The sequence below is a fragment of the Molothrus ater genome, chromosome 17 (assembly GCF_012460135.2).
Source record: "Molothrus ater isolate BHLD 08-10-18 breed brown headed cowbird chromosome 17, BPBGC_Mater_1.1, whole genome shotgun sequence".
Taxonomy (NCBI): Eukaryota; Metazoa; Chordata; class Aves; order Passeriformes; family Icteridae; genus Molothrus; species Molothrus ater.
In genome coordinates, this window is record NC_050494.2 from 11,698,202 (window position 1) to 11,723,800 (window position 25,599).

The window sequence follows — 25,599 nt, forward strand, 5'->3', positions numbered from 1 at the left end:
GAGTTTTGCCTGCTCTTTGAATTGCTTTCCATTTATTTCTGGAGCCCTGATTTAGCAGGCCTCTAATTTTGGTGGTGGTGAAATATTTCTGTCTTGTTCTTCCCATCTTTCTTGCCTGTCACATAGGGGCAGAAAAGCTCTTAACAGGACCCAGGATTACCGCTTAAAATCCTCCTGGTTTCTCCCATACCCTGAAATGCTCCCAGTAATTGGTAATGGCACTGCAGACACTTCAAATCTGTGAATCTAGAAAATACTTGACATTCTGAACTGCTTTACAGTGACTCATGCTTCTGCTCTACAGACTCAGTCTGTCCAGATGGAGAGAATTACATGCAGCAAATAGTTTCAGCTCTGCTGGGAGATACTTTCCTAAAGGAATGTGTTCTCACCTCTAAGTGAGATCTTCTGGAGGATTACTGCATGCTACAGTCAACAAACCAACGGGGAAAAAAGATGCACATCTTATAATAGAACACTGGCATGAATCAAATCATACAAACAGATGATTATGGGCATTTTACATAACCAGTCAAAATTAGTTTGTCTTCAGTTTGATCACATTTCTGGAGCTCATTATATTTTATTCCACTTTGAGACTGACTATTATTAAGTTAAGGTGAATTTACTTAAAAGGGACACAATTTCAACAGTACCAATAATTGCAGCAGTATGCTGGACCTAGTATCAAATTGAAAACATGTATAAGCATTTAAAATTCATTATTTACATCACTCAGTATCGAATTCCAAATGCTAAAATGGCAAACTGTTTACCCTGAGAGGCTTAAGGAGGCAATAATTAATTAAAGCAAGTTACAACAAAAGCAAGTGGCTGTCTGGATATTTGCCACTATCACAGAGGTTTCAGGGCTTAGCAGAACCTTTTAAAGCTTGATCTAAAATCTCTAAATCTTGAATAAGTGACTCTGGGTCCTTCACAGCATCCTGTGATTCTTCCCATTTATGTGGATGAACAGGCTGCTGTAATGGCTAGAAGTAACAAAATTCAGAGCATCAGTATTACACTGCATTAGCTCTGTTTGAAATTAAGGGATTTTTTTTTCTCTTTCTAATCAATCTACTTATGTGATGCTTCCTCAGCTGCAATCTCTAAGCAAGATTATTTATATTCATTTAAGTACAAAATACTGTCCTGCTCAGAGAAACTCAGCTAACTTCAGTTGTCTCAATAGACAGCACAGTGTCAATTTAAACTATGCACAAAGCTGAGCCTGCTGTCAGGGGCTGCACAGGAGGGAGTTCTGGGGCTGCTCTCCTCTCTCAATTCATGTCCCCATCAGGATGTGAGGAGTTAAACCCACACATCATTAGTACACATTTCTGGGTCCCAAGTGGAAAAGGTCCCACCCCAGGTGTTTAAAACCCTGCATCTTTCAAGGACACCTACAGAGTTTTGTCAGGGGTGAGAGCAAGTGAAAGCAGCAATAAACATTCCTCTTGTGCTGGTGAGGAAATAGATTCTGAGGATCCTACAACTACACGTTTTAATGAACTTCACAAAGTTAAACGAAAAGAAAGTCTCTTCCAGGATTGCTAATTATTATTTTTTCCTGGGAGGGCAGTGATGCTCAGAGCAGCACACAGTATCTTACTGTCAGAGGAAGATGCAGACAGTGGGATTATCATTTCCATTTGCTCATCCAACACTGGCAGCCAGCACAACTCCCTTGACAGACCACACAAAACTTCAACTTCAATCTTAGCATCATAAAGTCACAGTGAACCATAGGGTTTGAAATAAACTTTGTGCAGGTACTTTAAACACTCCTTCTGTGATGGAAGCAAAACGTTTGTGAGTGTACCCCAGGTCTGGAGATTTTTAGTTCTCAATTCATCAAGCAAAATGGAACCGACACATTTCCTGGTTAGCCCAGAAATGACTGTTAATCTCATTTTACTTGGAAACTATTTCTGCCTTTGCTCTTTTCTCAGTTTGACTTCCTATCTTGAAAGATCTCATAACAGAAGTACTGAGTTCACCTTTCCCCTTGTTCTTAAGGGCTGTGTCTGATCTCACAACTCTGCCAGTTCCACCCGCAGCCCGCACGCTGCCGGTACCTCCTGAACAAAGTTGGGAGCCTCAGTTCCCTGCAGAATCAGGCTGGAAGTGTTTAATTCCATCATCTCCTGAAACCTTTAGGGTCTTTCCATGGTCACATCTCAAATTCTGACTTTGGGAAATCTTGCTGCTCGGTACAAGTCATTGTTCTGAAGTTCTGCCCTTCTTAGCGTGTTATTAAAGTACAAAGCCACTGGAAAACCTGCTGGGGAACTTAGAAATTCTTGTACCATATCCTAAGGACAAATATTTTTGACACTTCTACAGTTGTATAATATCAGCAAAGCTGGTTAGGTTGGGCTTTTTAAAACAATTATTTCTGTAAATATTGTGCCAGAATACAGTATTAAAATCTTTTAGGAAGAACAGGATCTGCTTTACCTTCCCTTTGCTCCAGAATAGCAGCTGGTTTTATCATTACTATACAGCTTTCTATATTTTCCTATGTTCCTTTTCTTGAATATCCATAAATGAAAACACTCCAAAGGCTTAAATCAGTAAAAATATTGTTGCCTAAAATACATTTTAATGCGTAAGTAAACACTGTATTAGCCTTTTTGACCTCTTCATGCAATTTGTATCAAGAATATTTCCTTTTCTACTTCTTACACTGCTACTTTTCTCAGCTCCAGCTATAAGAAATGCTTTCTAGTTTATTATATGTCTCTAGTTTAGATTTACATCACTATTTCTAAAAAGAAACATGCCTAACATATCTGTTCGTTTTGTAACATGCTTGGTGGCTTGACAATGAGGAAAAAATAGGATTTTTAGTGCTTAAAAACCTCAAAGGATTTCAATTCTTTTATCCTTTCATCAAATTTACTCCTGTGCATTTCCCGTGTTAGGAAAGAGTTAACACCCTCCAGCCAGCAGACTGCAATCAACAGGTTGCTCTAACAGAAAAATAATAACCCTAATCCATCTTTTAAAGTTTAGAAGGTTGGACTAAATGATGAAGAAATTCCGATTAAAGCCCTCTGAAAAGCTGAAGTGGGGCCAGAACTGAAATGCTTTGTGTTTTATGAAAAAAATCTTTCTCGTTGCTAAGTGAAAGAACCATCACAATTAAAAAAAAAAAAACTGTAACTTTAAAATTTCTGTCTTGCCATCTAGAATTGAATTCTCGCTCTGTCCATAGAAAATGACAACAAAACACTTGCTAACCTTTAGGTGGCCAATTCACAGGCAGGTGGAGAGGTTCAGGTCCCTGGAATAGCGTTGAAACAAAAGAAGCATCCTGTTTTCTTTTTTCAGTGTCTTTCTCTTCTCCTTTTTTTTTAAGCATTTGAACAGTGAAGGGTGGGTGGTGGGGTGTGTGCAGAGAGAGCAGGGGGTGCAGGCAGCCCACGCTGCTGTAGGAAGAGTTTTAATGGCCGATGCTGGGAATATGGTTTGCCTGCTACAGTGTCTGCACTACTGCAGCTCTGTGTGTGGGCGTAAAGAAATGACACGACTGGGTTTCAAACCATTACACTGAAGATTTGCAAACAGTTAAAAAAAAAAAAAAAACCACCAAAACACACAACCCCATCAGGCATAAATGAAAAATTATGACTTTTCTCCTTTTATCTTTTTCTAAGGGTTTTTTGTTGCTTTGTTTTAACTTAGCAGATGTAATCTAGTCAAGTTTCTCCCTCAGCCTCTAAAGGAAAAAAGGTAAATTGAGTATTTAGGAAGGTTTTATATTTTACAGAGTATGAATATTTTGTTATCATTTTTTTGCTGCTATTTTTTAATTAATCTACAAAAGCTTGTATTCCTGAAGGGTATCCAGATTTCCCTAGTGAAAGTCTTCACAGGACACCTATATTTGTGCTTTAGAACACGCTAAATAGGTGCCTAAATCTTGGTAGCATCAAGTAGCACAGTACAATAGAGCAGCCACTCCACAACTGGCCAGGCAGGACACCTGAGCCCAGGACTATTCCTTGAATATTCCACAAAACACAGCCAAAAACCAGGACATGCTGGCAGCCCACTTTTGTTCACTAGTCCAGCAACACCTCAGGTTTACTGATCTAAATGGGGCAGAAAACCGGCTTGAATATTGGTTGTAACTACTGGAGACCAACAGGAGTGAGACAAAGGGGCTGTTCCCTGTCACATCATGGGGAATGAGAGGAAAATGGGATTTCAGGTGATATAAAAATGCTGACACAAGTGACAGTGACTAAAACAGTTATGAACACACTGTTGCTGAGAGGGACAGGTGGAAGGTTTTGTCAGAAAAGCAAGAACACTTCTCAAACATACTTTTTACCACAAAGAGTGAAAGACAGACAAAGCAGTTTTAGAAGGAAACCTGAAAACTTGAAGGAATCTTTATGACTTAGCTGCTCCATGATAGTAAGGGACTGACACTTGCTAAATTTGTATCTTCAAGTATGTTGAGAAGAGACAGCCAGGTTGAAAATCTTGTGCTTGCACAGAAGGCATGTGCACTGTGGGGTGCAGGGTGTCCATTTTTCACACATCCAGGTGAGTCCCAAATCAAGCAGGATTTCTTTGGTGTCCTGCTGACAATGAAAAGCAGAGCAGCTGCGTGCACAGGGACAGGGAAGCAAAAGGGGAGGCTCTGGGTGGTGCCCCCCTTGCTGTTCACCCCTGGCAGTCATTTTCCTCCTCACCCAGGGCTGAGGAGCCAGAGCTGAATGTCAAACCAGCACAACTCAGTGTCAGTAAAACCAGCAGGACTGGACTGGAGGGCTTCAGACTGCTGATCCCACACTTTGACAAAGACTGATAAAGGAGTGAAACAGTGAATCACCCAACAGTGGATGAAAACCAGTCCTCAGTTCTGTGTCTGTGGGGTAAAACTCTCAGCTATTGCCATTATTACACAGCAGTACAGCCTGACTTGGCACTAAGTGGGGTCTGGCCACTGGCCACAGGAGAAACTTAAATTCTTTTTCCATGTATACACTAACAGCTGAGGTCAGCTGCAGGAAAACTTTGCTGGAGAAATATCTGTGTGCTCAGCTGACACAGAAAAGTGAATGTCTGGAGAGACAAGAAATCTGCCTGCCAGCAGGGCTCCATTCATGCAGACCCAGTGCCATTGCACAACTGATGTAGTCTGCAAGCTGACATTGCTTAAATCAATTTGGTAAAACTGGTCCTTTTCCTGGCATTGTAAACATTTTTTGTGTGTGGATAGAAGTAAAAGAAAAGAACCACAATTTCTTTCTGTTACTCTTTCTCTAAACTCTTAATCTTTGTGTTCTATTTGATCAATGAAGATCTTTTTTGCCCAGTTAAACATCATGCATTATTAATGAGTGGTATCAGCTCAATCTTTTATTATCATTCTTTTTTTTTTTTTCTAAATTAATTACAATCTTTTTTGACTCAGCTTGAAAAGAGTAGTAACTAAATACAGGTCCTGCAGCAGTAACTCTCAGAGGTGCATGTGTGGCTCATTTTTGTCTCAATATGACATGGACAACTATTTCACGGCCCTGTAGCTGCTGTATTCCCAAGTCACCATTTCTCCATGGTGTTGGTGGCTGTGCTGCAGGTGAAGTAGCACCTGGAATGTCTAAATGCACCTAATCCTCCTGTGAGGAGTAATCCCCATGAAGAACCATTGTGTAACATGGATATTGGTTATCACAAGTAGCACTATTTCTTTTCTAGACATGAACTCTTAAGTTGGAATGTACAGAAATCTTACATTTGACCATCTCCAGCATGGTAATTAAGATGACTGTTTTTTCCCAAAGATCACAGCTTTGTGAATTGGCAGAATATTTTAAAGTGACTATTAAAAATCTGGGGGAAAAAAACTGAATATAGAAAAATATTCCAAAAAAACAAACTCTTTTAAACTGGACAGCCAGCTACCACCCTCCTATCAACATCACATAACAACTACTAAGATTCATCTGGCAGTTTTTTCTGTTTGTTGAGCCAGCAAGAACTACCACCCAAAGAGGAGTATAACCCTCACAAACTGGTCAGGCCATACCAAGAGAAAAAAACTTAAAGACAAAAATGTGCTTGAACAGCAAAAGGGAGAGACAAAGCTTCATTAGAAGCAAACATGGGTCTCCTTGCCAAAAAAAGTCAGTTCAAGGAAAACTAAAAGAGAAGGCAAAAGTAATGGATCCCATAGGAAAAAGACTCAAGGCTTCTGAGAAAATGCTAAAGCGGCCACAAAGCTGAAAAGGTTCAGCTGGTTGCAGACACAACCTCAGTTTCACTAGGAATTGGATTTTTCCTTTAAAGTACTTGGGTTCTTTCCACAGCCCAACAGCAGGGCTGGACAGGCAGACACTCACCCAAAGGAGAAAGGAAAAAAAGAAGAAAAGGAAAAAGTCCAGCCTCAATCCATCTTCCATTAAAATCCCATAGACCTTTTTTCCAAATGTAGTTTTAATGTGTGTTAGGTAAGGCTCTAAATGCTGAATGATCACACAGTTTGATTTGGGGCTTTATTTGGTTTGGGTTTTTAGTATTAATTCACCATGAGCAGGTATGGTGAAGGGTTGTTTATGGACTAATTTACAAGGATAGCCTAAAATCCAAGAAAAACCTTGGACATCAGAGAGAAAAAGCAGATGAGTCCAGCTTTGCTCCTGAAGTATCAGGTGATGGGGTGGGAATGTAGAGCTTCAGTTCTTCCTCCTTGCCCAAACCTTCCTTTTGCTGACAGCTGAAAGTGGAAGATGTTATGGTGCCTCTGCCACAAAAGAGATGAAGTGCAGGAGAAATAGGAAGAGTCTTTCCAGGTCCTATAGGCTCCAGGATTAATGAGCTGTAGTTTTTTTAGGCATATCACATCACAAACATGAATAATTTCCATTATGACACACTTAGAAGCAATGCAGCTTTCAGAGGAACAGTTGCTCCAACTCGAAAAGGCAGCAAGGTTCAGTGGTTTGTACATGCACAAACTACAGATGTATTCATTTTTCCATCTGTTTCTTATTTGTCACAGAAAAACGGATATAAAACAGATAACTCAGAACAACTGACAGTAGTCAGAACATCCTAAAGCCCCCAAGTACACTGACTTTAATGTGTTTTACAGAAAAAGAGAATAGAATTTGACAGGGTCATTGATCACTTGAACCAACTCAGATCAATGTCAAAACCCATAAAAGGAAGCATCAGTAACTACAAATAGAGAAGCAGAACATTCCCATCACCATGACCCCAGGCCAGCACCAGTCACCAGTAAACCCATGGTCCACACCACTCAGGCTACTCAATTCTGCATTTCTTTTTATTTTCCCCATAACTTTCTACAGAGCTGTGTCTTTTCCCAACGTGTTGTCAAGGAAACCCTACACTCCTGTAGCTCAGTATCCAGCTCTTTATTGCTACTGACATCCCAAAATTTAGGATTTTGAACCAATTGATACACTGTCCTTCCCATTATGAAGATACCTTCACTTATACCATAAGCTGGATAGAGTTAAAATGAGACCTTTCTGAAAGTTCAGCTCTTCCAAAATGCCTGGGAGAAACTTGCCAATTAACTCTTCCCTTTATTATTTTATTAATCATTGTACATATCAATATTCTATTCTGCTTTATGCTATCCACTGAAAAATGGCCCTGTAACCTGACTGGTGTCCTCTTATTTAGCTCTGTCTCAATTCCACTCTTAGGTTATCTTTGAACAACATTGAGTTCCTCTGACAAACAGTATTTTGTGAATTTTGTGAGAGCTGCCAACTAAATTTCAAGTGATAACAGCAGCAGTTGCACGCTGCTTGTATCTGTGTCATACTTTTATCTAACAGTTGTACAGATTTTCACTTGGTGAAGAGCTGCTATATATAAATGTACATATGAGCACTGAATGAGGGTGCACTGCAGGGAACAGGAGCTCTCCAAGCCCTGGGGGTGCCCTGGTGGTGTCCCCTGTGCCCACACCAAGCTCATGTGGAGCACATGAGTCACATCCACACTGCAAAGCAGCAGGGCAGGCTCAGAGCTGGCACTTTGCCTCTCCCCTGGGGCTGAGGAGCTTTTCCAGGTTCCACACCACACTCACCTGCCCCAGGAGTGCCCCAGGAGTGCCCCAGGAGGCTCCAGGAGGGCTCCAGGAGTGCCCCAGGAGGCTCCAGGAGGGCTCCAGCTCTCCCCACGTGCTCTAAGGCTGCAGTTCTGACCCTGAGTGCCTCATGCAAGGGTAACTGCAGGGTAAAGGCAGGAATGGTGCTGTGAAGGAGCACTCCTGGCAGAAGGAAGTTTATTGTTGCACTGGACTTGGATTTCAGCTGTCTGTCATGGTGAGAGGTATTTCTGTTCCTCTCTCCTTTGGGTCTCATGGAGCTTTGCTTTTATCTGTCGTCAAGGAAACACCAGGGCTTTTTCCCCTTGCTCATTAATGTCTGCATTTTTGTTTCCATAGCTACAAAGGAACCTTAGTGTTTTAAAATAGCAGTAATTGGATTACTATGACTTTTTCAAATTTATTGACACCATTAATGGTTCTGATTTTCAAAAGCAGACACTGAAATTGTATCAGCAGTTTTTCAGCTATTAACATGTTATCTCCTTGTCCTGAAATCCTGGGTACATGCTCAGAAAAGTCTTCAGCAGCCAGACACTGACTGCAGCCTGGCTCAGGCTGCATACATGGTGCTCTGAAAATTACTGAAAATAGTGATAGTAATGCTCTTTACTTGGATTATTTTCAATTTCTGATGGTCTCCTGCAAAGGAGTGCACAGGTTCTGTTGTGAATCTGCTCAGTATTAGGCCATTACAGATCCTTTGTGATTTGACCCCAGTAGAATAATCTGGAAGAATTTTTACAGACAAGGATCTCAGCAACTCAGGATGCAGGAACATGGGAAAAGCACAAAGAATCGAGAGTACCAGCATTGCTAACAACTGGTATTACTTAGCAGGGACATAATTCATGTTTTGAAACAAAAAGTGGCACTGCACTGTCTGTGGCTCTATGCACTCTCCTACCACCCTGAAATTGTTCCTGTGCTGCCTTCTAGCACTTTCCATTTACTTGTTACCATTGCCTATTTGAGGTGCTCCCAAAGCACCCTAAGTGCAAATCCTGCACCTCTGCCCTTTCTTTCCTGCCCCTCCTGCCCTCAGCTGAGGGCAGAAAGCAGCTGAATTCCCTGCATGGATGTCCCAGCAGCTGTGTCACCACTCCTTGTGCTGAGCCCCAGCCAGAGACACACTGGAACTGGAATCAAATTAAATCAGTTTAAAAAGTTGTAAGAGGTGGACTGACAGAATGTCTGGATCCCACCACTGGTTTTAGAAAAACAAGCTCAAGAGAGTCACCAGCCTAAAATCTAGGCTTGGCAAAAAGGTGACAAGTGGCTAAACACAAATAAGTGTGAACAAGGAAGTCTCTTTAATCTAAAATATTAGTTCCTGTTTTTCATCATGGATTTCTGTGCATCCTGGAGGCTCAGACATTCTATTACCATAGAAACAGTATCCTGTGTCTCTGAGGACCTGCTGTAGCTGGGTGCTGTTATGGCAACAGTCCTCTGAACAGCTCAACTCATGTCTGTACTTCAGTGATTGTGTTTGTAAAGATCCATTCCTAAATTCTCCTTGCAGGATTCATTTTAATAAAACTAATTCCCTGAAGTACATGGCAATTTAATAAAACCCTCAAGGCTTCTCTAAATTATAAATACAGCAATGGAAAAAATATAGAATTACCTTGCCCTTTCAATAATACCTGCCATCAGCAGAGGTTTGGGGGGAAGATGGGTCTGTCCTCCCCAACAATCATTAACAAAACTACTTCAGAAAAGCAAATTTTGATGCCATGTTCTGTGCAAGGGCTCCTTCACACACCCATCCTATGTGCCAGCATGGAAATGAAATTCAGAAAATAAGAAGGTGCAGGGAGAAAATGTGGCTCACATGACTGAACTGGGAATTCTCACATTTTAATTCCAGGTGAACTGTTCTTTGTCTCAGGAAAGCCACCCAAGGCAGATTTCAGAAAAGAGAACATGTGAGTTGGAAGCTCAACTCCCACTAATTTTTTCCTGGGAATTGAGTCCTTAGCTGATCCTAGAAAATCTCCTCAACATTTTCATATTTGTAACATCTGAGATACTACTACTTACATATTTCACTAGAGTTCTGTGGGCATGAGTATTTTGTATTTTCTTCAATAAAACCACCAAAGAATCAGGAACACTAAAACAAACCAACTAAAAGGTGATCTTCAGGTTAAGGGCCAGCTGTAAAGAGCTTCCTGCCCAATTACATTGATTTTTCCATGTAGTTACTGCAACTTAAGACTGTAAATTCACACTTTTATCTTTATCTTTTTTTTTTATTTAATCAAAATCATTTACACCAAGAAGGTCCTTTCCAACCCAAACCATCCTAGAAGATTATATCCTATCTCTTTATTCCTACATCAAATACTGGTTATTGTGGCTTGTAAAGAGAACATTTCCTAACACCGAATATCTGAATATCTCTGATTACAATTTATAATGTATAAAGAAATCCCCCAAACATAATGAATTTGTTAGTATAATTCAAATACCTCCACTATACTTCAGGGAAGCAGGAAAACAAAAGCTACTCAGAAATTATCAGTTTTGAAACCCAGTCTTTTCCCCTCTTGAGAGGGATGCAGTGATAGCAATATCATCATCATCATCATCATCATCTATTTTTTCCTTTAAAATCTTTACAGCCTCTTTTATCAGCAAGGATTAAGATATGTGACACTCTGAAACACACATTTACAAAGGGAACAAACACTGAGGTTGGAGTAAGCAAATTAAATAAGTTTTAGTTGCTGCTGATACTGGGTTGTCTCCAGGTTTTGTGATTAATGAAGCTTTGTGGAGGCTTTTTATTAATACCATCATTTTCCTTAGAAGTCTCCTTGCCTGCTGCCCCCCTCACTGATGGACCTGGCAGCACCAGCCCCTGGGTGAGTTCTGCTCAGGAGTGTCCAGCTGGTCACACAGGATTTGTTCCTCCTGTTCCTATGCTACTCATCCCACTGCACACTTGGGAGCTCCTGGCTTTGAAGACACATGGAGTGCACATCTTGATTACAAAGAAGAGCTGTGCTCTTCATCTTGCCTTTTAAAGACTTTTATTTTTAATAATTACTGCTTTACAGGATTATGTGTATTTAGAGAGCTCCTGGATAGTCACAATTTTTCATCACTAGAAAGTGTATATAAAAATTCCTCTTATTTCTGAGCAAGAAAACCAAAAGTTGACACTAAGAAGCTTAAACTCCATTTTTGCCATCTTATTAATCATGAACCTGCTGGATATCCTATTGAATCAGTGCACTAGAACTGATATATATGCAGCAACTTGGAAGTGGTGCCTAAATGACTCCATTTAGAGAAAAACTAAATTGAGGCAGCTAGATAGAAAGTGCTTTAATGTACACTATGCAAGACCTAGATATGAAAAATTGCATTTTAAATGGTTTTGTGAAAAGAGTATTCAATGCTAAAACGAGTATTCAATTCGTTTAAAAAATATTTTTAACTTCAGTTTGTAGCTGTCTGTTAACATTTTGGACTCTGTACTCATGTAACAGAGAACATATATCCATCCTCAGGAGATGGATTAATCCAAGCTGACTTAATCATACCGGGATAAATTTGATGATTTCGCAGTGCATGGAATTCAACTTTTTCTTTTTTTATTTATACACGTGGCTTATTCCTCTTATTCTTGCTGAAACACTAAATTGCAGACAGCTTCGTTTCAGCAGCACATTAAGTCTAGGCAGTACAATGGTGAAAAAGCTATTTTCTCCCAAAGGGCTCTCTAATTAATCATCACTAATGAAGCTCTGCTAATTAACAATAATGGGGGTTGTGGATGGCCTAGAAGACTCTGAGGGCTGAGTCCAGGCTGTGAGGATTTTGCTTCCAGTTCTTCACAAGTGCAACCCACCCAGGGCTGCTCTGCAAATGGATTTTTAACAGCTCATATGTTCTTGTAATATTTACTAAATTCTTAGACCCTCCTCAAGTTGTTGCATATGTTTGACTCAAATCTGCTTGGTCTGTGTGCAGCAGGTTTGTGCAGGCCTGTTAAATGTGTTTGGCTTTGGATCAGGACAGGATGGAGTGGAGCTCTCTTGCAGGATTTCCAAGATTATAAGTATTCCCCCATATTCCTCTCACTTTTCTTTAAGTGTTGTAATATTTCACAGCTAAGTACATAAAAAAGCCCCCATGGCCTGGGGTGTCAGACAGTGGCTACAGGAAGTGCAGATTCAGGCATTTTCTCAAGCTGGACTCTGACAGTTTTGATCACACCATCTCATGGCCTTGGATTTTGATTTTTCCTAAATGGAATCTATGACTTTTACATTAGTGAAGATTTTATGGTGTCTGCTTACTTTACAGTTTAAAATGTTATTAGAGCATACCATGTAAGAAAATACTTTTGTCCCAGCTGTGCATGAAGAGTATTCTGTTACTTTATTTGCATGGAAGATCCTTGCATTATGTTTCCATTTTAAACTCTCCTATTTGATTAATATTTTTTATTTCTTTTTCTTTTATAGTTTATCCCCTAGGTTGGATGAAATGAATTCATGAGAACTACTCAGAAGGCTTTTTGGAAGCTACAAACAGGAAACCACCAGTGGCCAGATAAGATATTAAAAATTTAAAACTGTCAAAGTACCTCATCCCCAGAAAGACAAGGATCATTTCAGGTGCAGTTTTTGACTTCCATGCTTGCTGTTTCCCTGTGACTTGTCAGTCCTGTCCATACATTTCTTCCCAGTTTGGGGTTGGGAATTCCCACTGTCAGGCCCAGATGAGAGGCTGGGACTGAGCCTTAAACTGCTGTTCCTGTTGAAGATCTGAGGACTGCAGTTCCAGAGAGGAGGTTTTGTGTTCTCAGCTGCTGAGACTGCAAAGCAGGAACAAACACAACCCCAGCACTAAGGACAGCAGAAAAACTCTCAAATCCAGGACCCACCTGTTCTCTGGCCCACAAAACTTAGAAGAAAAACAATTTAATGGCTTGCCTTCAGCAGAGCTGGGTGGTCAGCCTCAGGCACATGAAAGCCTACATGCCTCAAGGCTGTTTTTTATTATTGATTTGATCATTATCTTGGTGACAGTTAGGCATTGCTTTGGTGACAGTGAGGATGTCAGCACTGATGACTAAGGGGCCACTTCCATGTGGTACTTTGTGTATGACAAAGTCACAACTTTTATTTTCAGGTTGTGGTTTCTTGAAACCATGTCCAAAGATAGCTGATGGAGCACAAGATTTCTGAAACAAAGAGTTTGACAGAAATTTTGGACAAGGGAACAAGGTCTGAAGACCATGAGTTATGTTTGTGATTTAATACATAATTCTGACCATGACCTGTCATCACTGGTCCTTCAGGCTTTGCACTGAAAGTTGCACCCAACAAATGTTTGAGAGCACAGTGTTTTTATAAGAACTGTTGTCATCTTTTGAATTACACAAGAATCACTGGGAGAGAAACATGATTATCTCCAAACAACACAAAATCATCAGCATTTTCAAAGTACTTTAGAATTTGTGGTTTTGTCTTTAATTGTGCTGTTACTGTGCTTGCTCATGAGTTGTGGGTGATAACATGTGATCATCATCTGCCTACTTGATCACATGCACGTTTGTGATGCTTGCAAGAGCAAACTTTATTGGCTGGGATCTGTCACACTCCCAGTTCCAGAGACTGTTTCCCAGACAACAGCACAGTCCCCTTGATCCACGAGCCGCGCACCACCGTGGACCTGAGCTCAGTCTAACACCTGGTGGCAGCTGCTGCTCCCACTCCTGACACAGACATGATGTTTGTAGAGCCATAATCCAACTGCCTGAACTCTGCAAACCAAGGAAACTGCACAACCTAAATTAAAAAGTCAAAATGAGTCAAACAGCACCTACCTTGTTACAAATTCTGAGTCAGTTTTTAAATTGAAACCAGATCGTTATTTGCAAAAGCCATTGAAGGGCCATGTACTACCTGTTTCAGTCCTCTGCTGCCAAACATAAAGGCAAGCACAGCTGTGCAAGGTGGTAAATCATTTCTCTCTAGTAATTGGAGAGTGTTAAAACAAAGGAGCCCAGAGGGCAGCTGGAAGTGTGAGTGTCAGAAGCAGCTCAGGCCAGCTGGGTGGGATCCTGTGTGCAGGGCGTTTACATTTTGGATGTTGTCAGGTGGGGGAGGAAGCTGATAAGAAAAATAATTATTTGCATTCAAATTATATAAACAGTGCCAGAGCCTGGTTAGTGTAGGCAGTGTTAGACAGAGTGTTTCCCAACTGCAGGAGATGTATCACATGCTGGGTAAGGAAGGTATATGAGGCAACAGCACTCTGAAGGTGTGCAGCTCTAAGCCTCTTGGCACATTTTATGGCAGAAAAATAAAACAAAAAGGATCTGAAAATCAAATGGTTGTCCCAGATCATTCTATTAAAAATGCACATTTTTAATGTGACCTAACTTAAACTCTGTGTTGTGAGGCAAAGATAATGTCTGGGTTTGAATTTATTGGGGGAAGGGGGCAGGATATTGGTGGGATTTGGGCAGGGTTCTCCAAGGTGTGCAGGGGCATTTGGGGAAGGGAGAGATGTTAAATGGCAGGTAACAAAATCTCAGTCTCCTCTTGATGTTCTTAGCTCCAATCAGCTAAAACTAAGTGGCTGTAGCAGTATCACCAATCAGCAGGGCAGATCCCAAGCTGTCCTTCCACATCAGCTGGCCACAGGTTTCTGAAGATCTTATCACTATTTTTTTTTTGTTTTCACTTGTTGAGAATGACTTCAGATGTGAGTGGAATATTAAATGATTTTGCTTATTGATCCTGTGATGCTCAGTCTGAATACCCTGTAGGTTTGCAGAGGGGCTCTCTGGGGTGTGCCATTCCCTCTGTGGGCACCATGGGAGATCCACAGGAGGATCTATGGGAGATTTACCACCTTCTATAGCACTCTTTCATATCCCTTCTGACTGCAACTCTGCTTTCAGAGCTTCTCCAAGAAAAAGCAAATCCATGGTCAAGATGAAGAGGCCATTCTCTCTCCCACCAAAGATGCCTAATATTTTTTAAACATATCCCTCCCTCACTTTCTCAAGAAGTTGAGAGCTGCTTCAACTGCATTCTGTGAATGATGTTCTTGGCTTTTCCCTTAAGTACCAAACGCTCTTATCTGACACTGAGTGCACAGGTTCACAGCAGGACATTTGCACTCTGAATTGTTCTCAGGTTACCTGAGAGCAGCTTGACTGAAATCACATCCCAGAGAGATGTGCAGTGTAACTGTAGCTGTGGTGACCAATATCTGCAAAGGGGAGAAAAGCTGCTTCATCACAGATGAGGACTTGTGCAAATAGAAATCTAAAAGCCAGTTCTCACAGGGACACACAGGGAGTGGAATACACAGACAACACGTGTGATCCAGCCCCCTCTCGTGGTTTTTCCACACAGAAGGCAGGAATTGACTCCAACTGATTTCTTAGTAATGATATGAACACCTGCATCTCTTCTCTGAAAGCTGATATGGTTACTGGCATTTCACTGCTTCTTAGGGAGTGATAGGTATTAGTCTGAGGATAGAAAATTATAATCTGTAAAAATTTTTATTTGTATTTCCTAGGCAACTTGATGGCTATTTCTGGTAGAATATGAAGGAGTAAGGGAAGGAGATTTGTTGGCTATTTCTATGAGCTGGTTTTTCTTCAAACTGAGGGAGGAAGCAAATACTACAGGATAGAAAACAAAATTCTTCTGGTCAACTGATAAAGTGCAGAAACAAACACAGGCATTTGGTGTCTTGCACTGCTCTGTGTTTTAATTGAATTGAACAGAATTGCATGATACAAACAAGGCAGTGCTTGTCAGCAGGTGAAGAACAAATGCACTAACTGAGAGAACTGCTGCAGGTCTGGCTAAAGCCAAGCTGGTTCCAGTGGGTGTTTTGGGGTGCACAGCACTGGCCAAATCAGCCCTGTTCAGTTGTCCTTGCTCTGCAGCACCAGCAGGGCCTCCCTGTCATTTCTCCATGTCATTCATGGCTCACTGTGCAAACAGAAATTTGGGTGCCTTGTTCCTCACAGGGCTCATCCTGGCCACGTGATGAGCTGTCCCAGAGCAGCAAGAGCAGCAGCCCAAGGACAGAAATAACTGTCCTCAGGTGGCACCAGGGCCAGCTCCCCCAGGGCAGCTCCCCAGCCTGGGCAGAGCTGCAGAGCAGCTGCCCTGGGGCACTCTGGCAGCGCAGCTCCCCTGCCCCAGGCTGGGAGGCTCAGGGAGCTCAGGGCTCCCAAGTGCTCTTTGCTGCATTCTGGTCCTTCCCTCTGCCATGGGCCAAAGGAGGGCTCCAGGCCTCAGCGATGAGGAATTTAGGACAACATCTGTTCTGAAGGAAGGTGAAGGGCTTTGGGGTGGGAGGGCAGATTGCTGCAGCAGTGGCAGTAGAACTGTTAATGCCTTGCAAAGGAGGTAAAACTGGTAAAGAATGCTGGTTACTTCAATAAAAACACATTCTCAGTATTGAAAGGGAAATATTTTTATTCCATTTATGTTTCTCTGAAGAGACAAAGAGATGCACCAAAGCATGTTAATCCCTGCTACAGTGTGAGCTCTGTTCTGACCTAATAAAGGTCTCATCATAGAAACTCATTTGTGCCTAACACCACTTTTCCAGAATGTTCTGTAGTGGTGGCATTTCCTCATTGGTGTCTTCTTTAGATATTAATCAGAAATCTGGAAAGATCAAAATTACTTGAACAAAACTCCTATTAAAGTATGGGCAAAGCTAGAGGAGTTGGTACCACCCTGAGGTATTGCTGTGCTTTCTTTCTGTCAATAAAAGTATTTTTTTATTAAAAGCACCATTTGATTGATGTGACCTTGTCATGCAGGGATGCATTATGACTTGCCAGGAATTAATGAGCCTGGAAGCACTGAAAAGGAGCTCTGCTATCCAACAAAAGTTTTCTCTGAGAAGTACATTCAGGAAAATACAGCCAAGCACGAGGAGGCTGATCCTGAACTGACAGCTGATGAAAGAGTGTTTGTAGCTGGGCAGCCATGAGGAATTGTACCATGGAAGTCACTGAAGAGGTATGTCTGGAAAAGAAAACATTGACAATTTTCTATCATTTCAACTGCCAGATTGACAGAGGGAGTGGGAATTTGTTTTTCCAGCTCAAGAAAAGAGCAAGACTTTTGAATGGTTTTGATTAATATTGCCTGTGAATACCAATATTTCACACCAATAAAACTTGGATTTCAGATCAAGGAACTGCTGTGTTACTGCAGCACAGCCATACTTCAGAATATCACAGGGGGAAATACACCACAAAATACAATTTTCTGAAGTGTAAGAAACACCTCAGCTGCCATGTGAAAAGTGCAGAGCTGTGATACCTGAAGCAGGGCAGCAACCAGAGCCCCTGCAGGGAGCACAGCAGGTGAGCTCAGAGCCTTCCCCTCTCACCCCTCCCTGTATCATCCCCTGCAGTGTCACCTCTGCACAGCTCAGCTCTGCTGACCCATGATGAATGGCACTTCAGGCATTCATTTCCCTCAGAAGTGCAGCTTGAGTCACTGCCATTGTCACCAAACCCTTCCCAGGGTGGAATTCAGTGACATTTTGTGCTGCAGAGTGCCCTGGTTGATCTCTGGAGCAGGGCTCTGAACCAGGGTGCTGTTTGCTTTCCAAATAGAAACACAATACCTGTATTTTTACACAGTAGTGTAGGCCTGATTGGGTTTCACAATCTGGGGTTTTGGTACCCACTATGGAGAGCAGGAATGATCTGGATACAATGCTGCAGATAAAGAGACTTTGGGGCTGTGAGTTACTTCCTGATTTTTATGCTTTTTGATCAAAATTAGAAGGTTTTTATGAGGCTGCTTAAAGGGGACAAGTCACACCTCCCTGCTGGCAAACATGGGTCTGGCAATACAAAATCTTCATGCCTCATTGAGCAGATTAATTGCTTGGGACCAAGGAGCACTTTCCCACAGAATTCCTGGAGCAATTTCCAGTATTCCAGTATTTCTTAGCTATGCCAAGGGGATTGCTCTGCCAAAATCTGAAACATAGAATCACAAGGCCCATTTCAGGTATCGGTTGTACCCAGCAGCCGTGAGCAAACAGCCCCTGAAAGGCACATAAGGAATCTCATCACGGGTTTCCACAGGTTTTTGTGTTCTCTTGTAGGTGTCCATCATCATCCTCAGTGATCATTTTGGTACTGCCTGGGACTGGACAAACTCAACTGACAGAATGTTTTCTTTTATTTCAGTTATTAGACAGATACTGACAACGCACAGGGGCAAAGCCATTGGATTTTATGGTATTATAATGTATATAAATAATTCTAATGTTTAGGATGTGCCACTTTTTATTCTGCAGTTACAAATGCACATTTCATTTTCCTAAAGTCTGGCGGTTTTATTTATAATTGTGTTATTTCTCTTACAGGACAGGTTTATAAGTAGTTCCACACTTGGTATCACTCAGATATAGAAAGCTACTTTAACAAATCTCCTGTTAAAATAGCCTGAAGTTTACATGAGCAAGAACTGCTGAAATCTAGCTCCTAATCTGCACCATATGTTGGCATGCCTCCTTCTTGGAGATGACATTTTGCTTTGCTTCCAGTAGATAACTTTTCTTTTAAAGAAAAAAAACCTGATGAGAGGCTACAGGCAGCCTGATGGATAAGGGATGGATAAGGGATGGATATCTGCTGCAGTGTCCCTGCCTGTTTCAGGGTCACTGCCTTCCACAACTGTGTCATGCTGACACCTCTCAAAATGCTTTGCATTTTTAACATCCTTTGCAAAATTCTCTAGTTGCAAAAATCACTCGGTGGGTATTGAGGTACAATGGATTTAGAGCTGCCTCACAATCTCCCAGCAGTAACTCTGTCCACTCTGGCAGATCAGCAGAGTTAGACACGTTCAGGAATAACGAGGTGAAGGAGTCAGGGAATATAAAATCAAGACAGGTATGTCCAGCAAAAATTTATTAGCTTAACAGCTCTCAATTAAGTATTTGCTACTGGCTGAACCCGGTATTTCTCATTAAGCAGCAGTTTCTCTGTAACAAAGCTGCTGGTTTATGTTGGGTTGCACAGGGGACATTTACTGCCGGTGAGCGCTCCCAGCCTGGCTGGGGTTCCTGGCACGGCCGGCGGTGTCAGCTCCGTGTGATCCGATCAGTTTCGGGGAAGGTTCCCCTGTGCTTTTCCACTGAGGCTATTTCAGTGCGGTGAGGGGCGCACAGAGGTCACTCGGTGCCTGTGCACGAAGCGCTGCCGCTGTTTGTCACCAACACCGCTCGCTCCGAGCCACGGCACTCCGGCACTGACGGGAGCGTGAGCACGAAGCGCTCGATGGCGCCGAGCCTGGCCCGTGGCTGTGTGGCTGCGTCTGGGGCCGTGCCGAGCCTGGCCCGTGGCTGTGTGGCTGCGTCTGGGGCCGCGCCCGCTGCTTTACGAGCGCCGTCAGCGCCGCTGCTACATCCCCATGACCGGAGGCGCTCGGCAGCAGCCCCAGCGCTGCGGGTTATGAAACCCTTACGAAACCTCTTACAAAACCCGCCGGGCCGGGCCGGGCCGGGCCGGGCCGCGCCGCCGCTCGCGTGACGTCACACCCGCCTGCGCGCCCCCTGCCGGCACAACGAGGGAACTGTCGTGCTGTGACGTCATCGACCACCTGCGGTCGTGCCTGTGACGTCATCGGGCACAGGCAGCCCCGGCCCCGCCGCGCCCGGATAAGGCGGCGAGGGGCGGCGGGGTCGGGCTGGGCTGTGCGAGCCCTGGCCTGACCGCAGCGCGGCTCACAGACCGCACCCGCCCGTGTTTGCGCGATGGGCGGCGGAGCCGGCGGTGCCACGCCCGGGGCGCCCTTCACGCCCAGCCCAGGGCGAGCCGGGCCGGGCCGGGGGTCACGGGCGGCGCCCGGGGCCGCCCCAACCTCACCCCGAATGTCCCCGGCCGGGCACGGCCCCGGTCACGCGGGACGCGCCCCGTGACGTCAGCGCGGCGCCGCGCGGTGATTGGCGGGCGCTGTCCGCGCAGGCGCGCGCCGCCGGCGGCAGAGCCGGGCCCGCGGAGCTGACCGGCGGCAGCGGCGGCTCCGGAGCGCGGCCGGGCCGGGAGCGGCCCCGCAGCCATGAAGATCTGGACTTCGGAGCACGTGTTCGAGTGAGTGCCGTGCCGTGCGTGCGGGGCGGCGGCGGGAGGCGGACAGGCCGGCCCCGAGAGCGGGGGGCTTTTTCCGGCGGGCCGGGGGCTGTGAGGCTGCACCGGGCCAGGGCCGCCCCCGGGCGCTCCGGGCCGCGGCCTCTCGGCTCCTCTGACCTTCCCCCGGGCTGGGGGAGGCTCCCGGGGCCGGTGCTCGGGGCTGCGGAAGCTCGGCAGGGGCTGAACCTTGCGGGGCCAGCGCGCTGCCGGCTCCGAGCGGCGTCCTTGTGCTGCCCCCGGCTCCCGAACACCGTGAGGGCCTGCCCGGTGCCGAGCGCTCCAGACTCCTGTGTTAAAATAATCTGAGGGAGAACTCGTTGGAGGGAAGTAGAAACTTTAATAAATCACTCCAGTATTATGTAAATTGGGATAAAGTGCAGTCTTTTGGCATTGTGTCACAGGGAAAAAAATCTTTTCCAGTTATAACAGAACCAGCACACCCAGTTAATCAGGTATGTTGTGATTTCATGTGCACTGCCCACTCAACGAAATAGAGGTTTTTCTTCAGGGAAGGACACAATCCTATTGCAAGCAGAGTGTGCAACTTGGTGTCCTGCTTGTGTTTGTGCAGTCACCCCTGGGAAACTGTGATGACAGCTGCCATGAGGAAATACCCCAACCCCATGAACCCCAGCGTGGTGGGCGTCGATGTCCTGGACAGGCACGTGGATCCCAGCGGGAAGCTGCACAGCCACCGGCTCCTGAGCACCGAGTGGGGAATCCCGGCCATTGTGAAATCGGTGGGTGTTGTGTCACAGGCCACAGAGGGACACCGCAGGGAGGGGAAGCTCCTGAGCCAGCTGCTGTAATAGATGTGTATCATTTCACAACTGTAATGGTTTAAAAGTTTAATGGCTTAAGCATTAATGTATGGGGAAAGCTTAACAGTGACCTTACAGCCAAATCTGCACCTCAGGCTGCTTCCATCTGGAAAATGAGATCTACCTCAGCTGAATAGCTTTGTTTTAAGCTAAACCCTAACTGTGCTCTCTTGGTGTCTGTTCAATGCATAACCACTGCATTTAAAGGCATGAAGAATTGCAGTGGGTTGGTGGAATTGATGCCATCTCTGTTTGCCTGTCCCCAGCTCATTGGTACCTGCAGGACAAGGACGTATGTGCAGGAGCACTCTGTTGTTGACCCTGTGAAAAAAACAATGGAGCTTAAATCCTGTAATGTAAGTAGTTGTGTTTGTGCCTCTCAAATGGAACACACCTTGTACTTATGAAAAGGAAAATCATCTTGAAAATAACTTGAAAATTGCATTGGAATAGTACAAGTTAAAGGTTTAAGTAACGTGGTTAGAGTTGATCAGTTCTGGTTTTCAGGAAAGAGCTGCTTGGCTTTTGGATCTTGTCACTGCTGAAGCTGTGAACACACTGATGAGCAGGAGGAGTTTTGGGGGAGGGGGTGGTGTTAAGAAAAAATGTTTTAAAGCCTCTTGGTGTAGGTGCACTGTGACTGTTTCCTAATCACATGACATTTTGCTCTCTGTAGTATTCTGTTATTTGTATTAAAGGGTAATCCTGTCCTGTGTTCTACAGATTTCATTTACAAACCTCGTGTCAGTCGATGAGAGGCTTGTCTATAAACCACACCCTCAGGAACCACACAAGTGAGTACCTCCCTGCTCTGAGATTGACTGGATTTTGCTTTGAAAATGTCCCTGGTTTCCCTTGATCAGAAGATGAGGGTTACATGGCTTTTATTTACAGGAAATTGTCTAAACCAGAATTAAATGGACTGTCACTTCATGCAGTGACATTGGTTCTGCTGAGCCCTGGGAGACTTTGTGTCGTTCTGTGCTGGAGTCCAGTCCAGTCTAGTTCAGGGTGTGAATTTGTGTACATCTGCAGTTTATACAGGACTCCAGATTTGCTGATTCCACTCTTAACATCCTTCTGCTAAAGATGGAAATGGCTGAGAGACACAAAGGGAGGCTTGGACTTGCCAGACACTCTTGGGCTTAATTTTAGAGGTAGAAGCATAAAGCAATTACACAGTGTGGCAGTGGGTTGTGTTCAGGGGGCAAGAAGTTCTGTGTTACAGAGCAAAGCTGATGAGGGAATGTACTTGTGGGGGAGGAGGGGGTTTCTCTTTTAAACTACTCAGAGTAATTCAGTTTCCTGCTCTGTTTCAGAACCATTCTGACACAAGAAGCAATAATATCTGTAAAAGGTGTCAGTCTCAGCAGTTACCTAGAAGGGCTAATGGCAAACACAATTTCCTCCAATGCTAAAAAAGTAAGTATGGCCTTTGTGTGAAATGTGTGATCACTGGCTAAATGTCAAAGGGAATAAAGATCTCTGGTTTACTTTTTGGCTTTGTCAGCAATCTTAGAAAGGAGCCACATGGTTCTGCTGCTTTTACTGCAGAGACTGAATGCTCAGCATGCTGAACCTACTCTTGTTTTCCTCTTGTGAATGGAGATAAGATAAATTGTTATTGGCAAAGCTCTCTGAATCTTCACTGGAGAAAACATCTTCAAGCAGTGTGACACTGTCATTCTTTTGCTGCCCTCTTGATGCCATCTGTTCATTTTTGCTGTCAGAAAGGATCTACATTCATACAGAATGTATGAATAATCATGTGGGAGCAATGGAGCAGTATTTTAGCTGAGTCTGTCCTCTGGCAGTCCGGAGATACCTTGAGTTCAGCCTCGAGAATGATCAAGCAGGCTGGATAAAAAGTCTTTTGTGGATCATAATGTGAAAACTGCTGATATAAGGAATTGTTGTCATGAAATCAAAGGCAGAACATGTTCAGCCGTACTGCAGTTATTGAAATAACATCAGAGGCATGTATTTCTGTTCCTTCCTCTTTCAACTACTGTGACTTCAGTCATTTTCAGTAAGAATTTAACTGATTGACTTATGCACTAAGATTTATACACTAATAAACTTTCCTTTAACTGCAGGGCCGTGAAGCATTGGAATGGGTAATTAAAAGACTGAATGCTGAAATTGAAGAGTTGGCAGCTTCAGCAAGAGGAACCATGAGGAATTCGATGGCAGCAGCAGCATTTGTAGAGAAATGATAATAGTTCTTAGACCTGTATCACTAATGAGGCTAAACGACCTGCAGCCTCTCTCCAGGCCTAGATACATGTATCCTTTGTTATTTAAAGGATGTGTGTATGAGGCATGTTAGAAATTTAATTTGGAGAGAGGCTGGATTTTTCCCAAGGCTGAGGCTCAAAGGCTGTTTAATATATTGGGTCAGCTGGACCGATGAAGAAATAAATTTAAGTGTAGTTCCTGTATTTACATGAACACTAACTTATAATGTTTGCAGATATGAAATAGCCTCATTTAGTGCTGAGGCTGCATATGGTGGAGGACACTGGCATGTTAGGCTAACTTTTATTTTTTGTGTGACTTATGGACTACCTCTTTTGGGACCAAGCCCAAAATTAAGCAGAATGGTTGTTCCAGCATTGTTCTTTTTGTTGATTTTTGACAGTTGTGTGATACAACTTGGTTTAACAGAAAGCTTATTACTTGATGCTTGAAATATAAAAGAATGTACAAAATATTTTTTGATAACCTTTTTAACTTGACTGGTTGAACTAACACGGTACTCAAGTTGTTTTTCAGGCACTATAGGTAAAACATCAAAGTATTTCTTACCTACCTACCAAGACCTAAATCCTGCTCCTAAATGCAACATCAGTGAGCTGGGCATGCAGTACCTTAAAGTCAAATTTTATCTTAAACTTCTGCCACAAGTAGCTCCATTTCTAAAAGCCCATTACATAAAGGTACGATAAGCACAGAGCCTTAAAATCTTGTAAGCTGCTACAGTAGTAGGTGTTCACTTCAAAGAACCAATTAAAGACTAAAAAACCTTTGTGAAGGTGGCTGAGGAGATACCTGAACATAAAAGGAAATAATATTTAACAATATACTGTTGAGTTGATCAGAAATAACCTGCCCCATCCAGTGGCTGTTGTGTTGTGCTTCACTTTAACCTGAGTTCTGAGTTCCAGTTCCCTTCACCCTTTGAGCTGATTTGCTCCCAGTCAAGGCCCTGTGCGTTCTCAGGGGTTTCTCTTGGTGGTTCCTGGTGCTGTCGCAGTCACTCCCTGAGGAAGGGAAAGGTCAGCCCTGGCACGTGCCAGGCTGAGCCCCTGCGGGCTCTCCTGGGCACTTCAGGGTGAGCAGGAAAAGGCAAAGGCACAGCCCAGAAGGAGCTGATGTGGTATTTTGGTGCCCAAGGCTTTTCCTGGAATTTTGTTTCTAAGCTTACAAGTGATTTCAAGGCTCTTGTAGCCTTTATGAACGGTAATGTCACCCTGCCCAGCATATTTGATTTTGCATGCCATTTCTGTTAGATCAAATTGCTTACAGAGCTTATTTTAACAAACAAGAACACTTCCATAAGGTTTGTGCTGGGGGAAGAAAACAGGAATATAGATATATAACTTTTAAAAATTAACTATTCTAAACAGAATATTTTTCTAAACAGAAATGGCTTGAGACTACCTTACTAATTTAAGTCATTGAGGTTTGCCATACTTTTACAGGAGATTATTACAACTGAAATAACATTTCAATTTTAAAAGTGTATCTGAAACTTTTGCAAAACTGTACCATCATTTCTGATGAAAATGCTTAGCTTGAAATTCATTTTATATGTTTGCTCAGCCATTAGCATCGTTTGATATTCTAAAGTCAGTTTTTTCATTTCCAAATTTTTCTGCACTAGGGACTGCATAGTAGAACTCACAGTTTGGCCTTGCACTGAAAAAAACCTTACTGTTTAATTTCTACAGGCATTCAACAACTTCTTGAAAGATAATAAATTTCTTTCTTCTATTTTATTTATATGCCTGCATTCTCATTCTGTCAGAGTATGGCTTTCTGTATGTGGTCCTTTTTAAATAAAATTTTGTTTCAATTCTAGCTAATTCCTGAAACTTTCTGATCTATTTGTGTTTTAGAACTATGAGGTGAGTAATCTAAAATGAGAGGGCTGAAGGTGAAGAAATCCATGGAGTGAGTGACTGTTTTTGAGATGCATATCCTAAAATGCACATTCACAGCTGCTGTGGTCTTTTTTGCTTCTTAATAGCTCAGCTTTTCTGCAAAGCTGGCTTAAACTGCGAGCAGATTTCACAGCTTGCTGTGGAGCATCCATGCTGTGGAAAGATTGTCACGGGCTGGGAGCTGTGTTCAGCTTTGCTGCAGCCACTGTGGGCTGCTGTGGGTGGGTGCAGCTCCACGGGGAGAGGGGCAGGGCAGGGAGGCTCTGGGGGTGGGAGGAATGGAGGAAATGGGGAGGAGAAAGCAGCTACAGCTGGAGGAACAACTGAAGGGCC

General features: G+C 43.4%; 2 protein-coding genes and 1 long non-coding RNA gene across 4 annotated transcripts in view; 2 read left to right on the forward strand and 1 right to left on the reverse strand.

Annotated features, from left to right (window-relative positions):
• ZNF831 (zinc finger protein 831) overlaps positions 1-3,471 on the reverse strand; it is a 17,007-nt gene extending 13,536 nt beyond the window's left edge. For both annotated transcript variants that reach the window (XM_054516650.1, XM_054516651.1), the window contains exon 1: positions 3,250-3,471. The gene's annotated coding sequence lies outside the window, so the exon portion shown is untranslated. The remainder of the gene's footprint in view (positions 1-3,249) is intronic.
• The window catches only part of LOC118694496 (uncharacterized), a 19,015-nt gene extending 545 nt beyond the window's left edge, over positions 1-18,470 (forward strand). Inside the window, exons 2-4 of the long non-coding RNA XR_004981453.1 lie at positions 12,595-12,747; positions 16,941-17,142; positions 18,248-18,470. This is a non-coding gene — a long non-coding RNA (uncharacterized LOC118694496). The remainder of the gene's footprint in view (positions 1-12,594; positions 12,748-16,940; positions 17,143-18,247) is intronic.
• A 1,665-nt stretch (positions 18,471-20,135) lies between these two features.
• PRELID3B (PRELI domain containing 3B) lies at positions 20,136-25,183 on the forward strand. Its single transcript, XM_036395711.2, is given in 7 exon segments — positions 20,136-20,240; positions 20,851-21,019; positions 21,367-21,456; positions 21,824-21,894; positions 22,420-22,522; positions 23,197-23,263; positions 23,266-25,183. Coding segments are annotated over 7 exon segments (696 nt in total). The 5' UTR covers positions 20,136-20,208; the 3' UTR covers positions 23,430-25,183.
• The last annotated feature ends 416 nt before the right edge of the window (positions 25,184-25,599 follow it).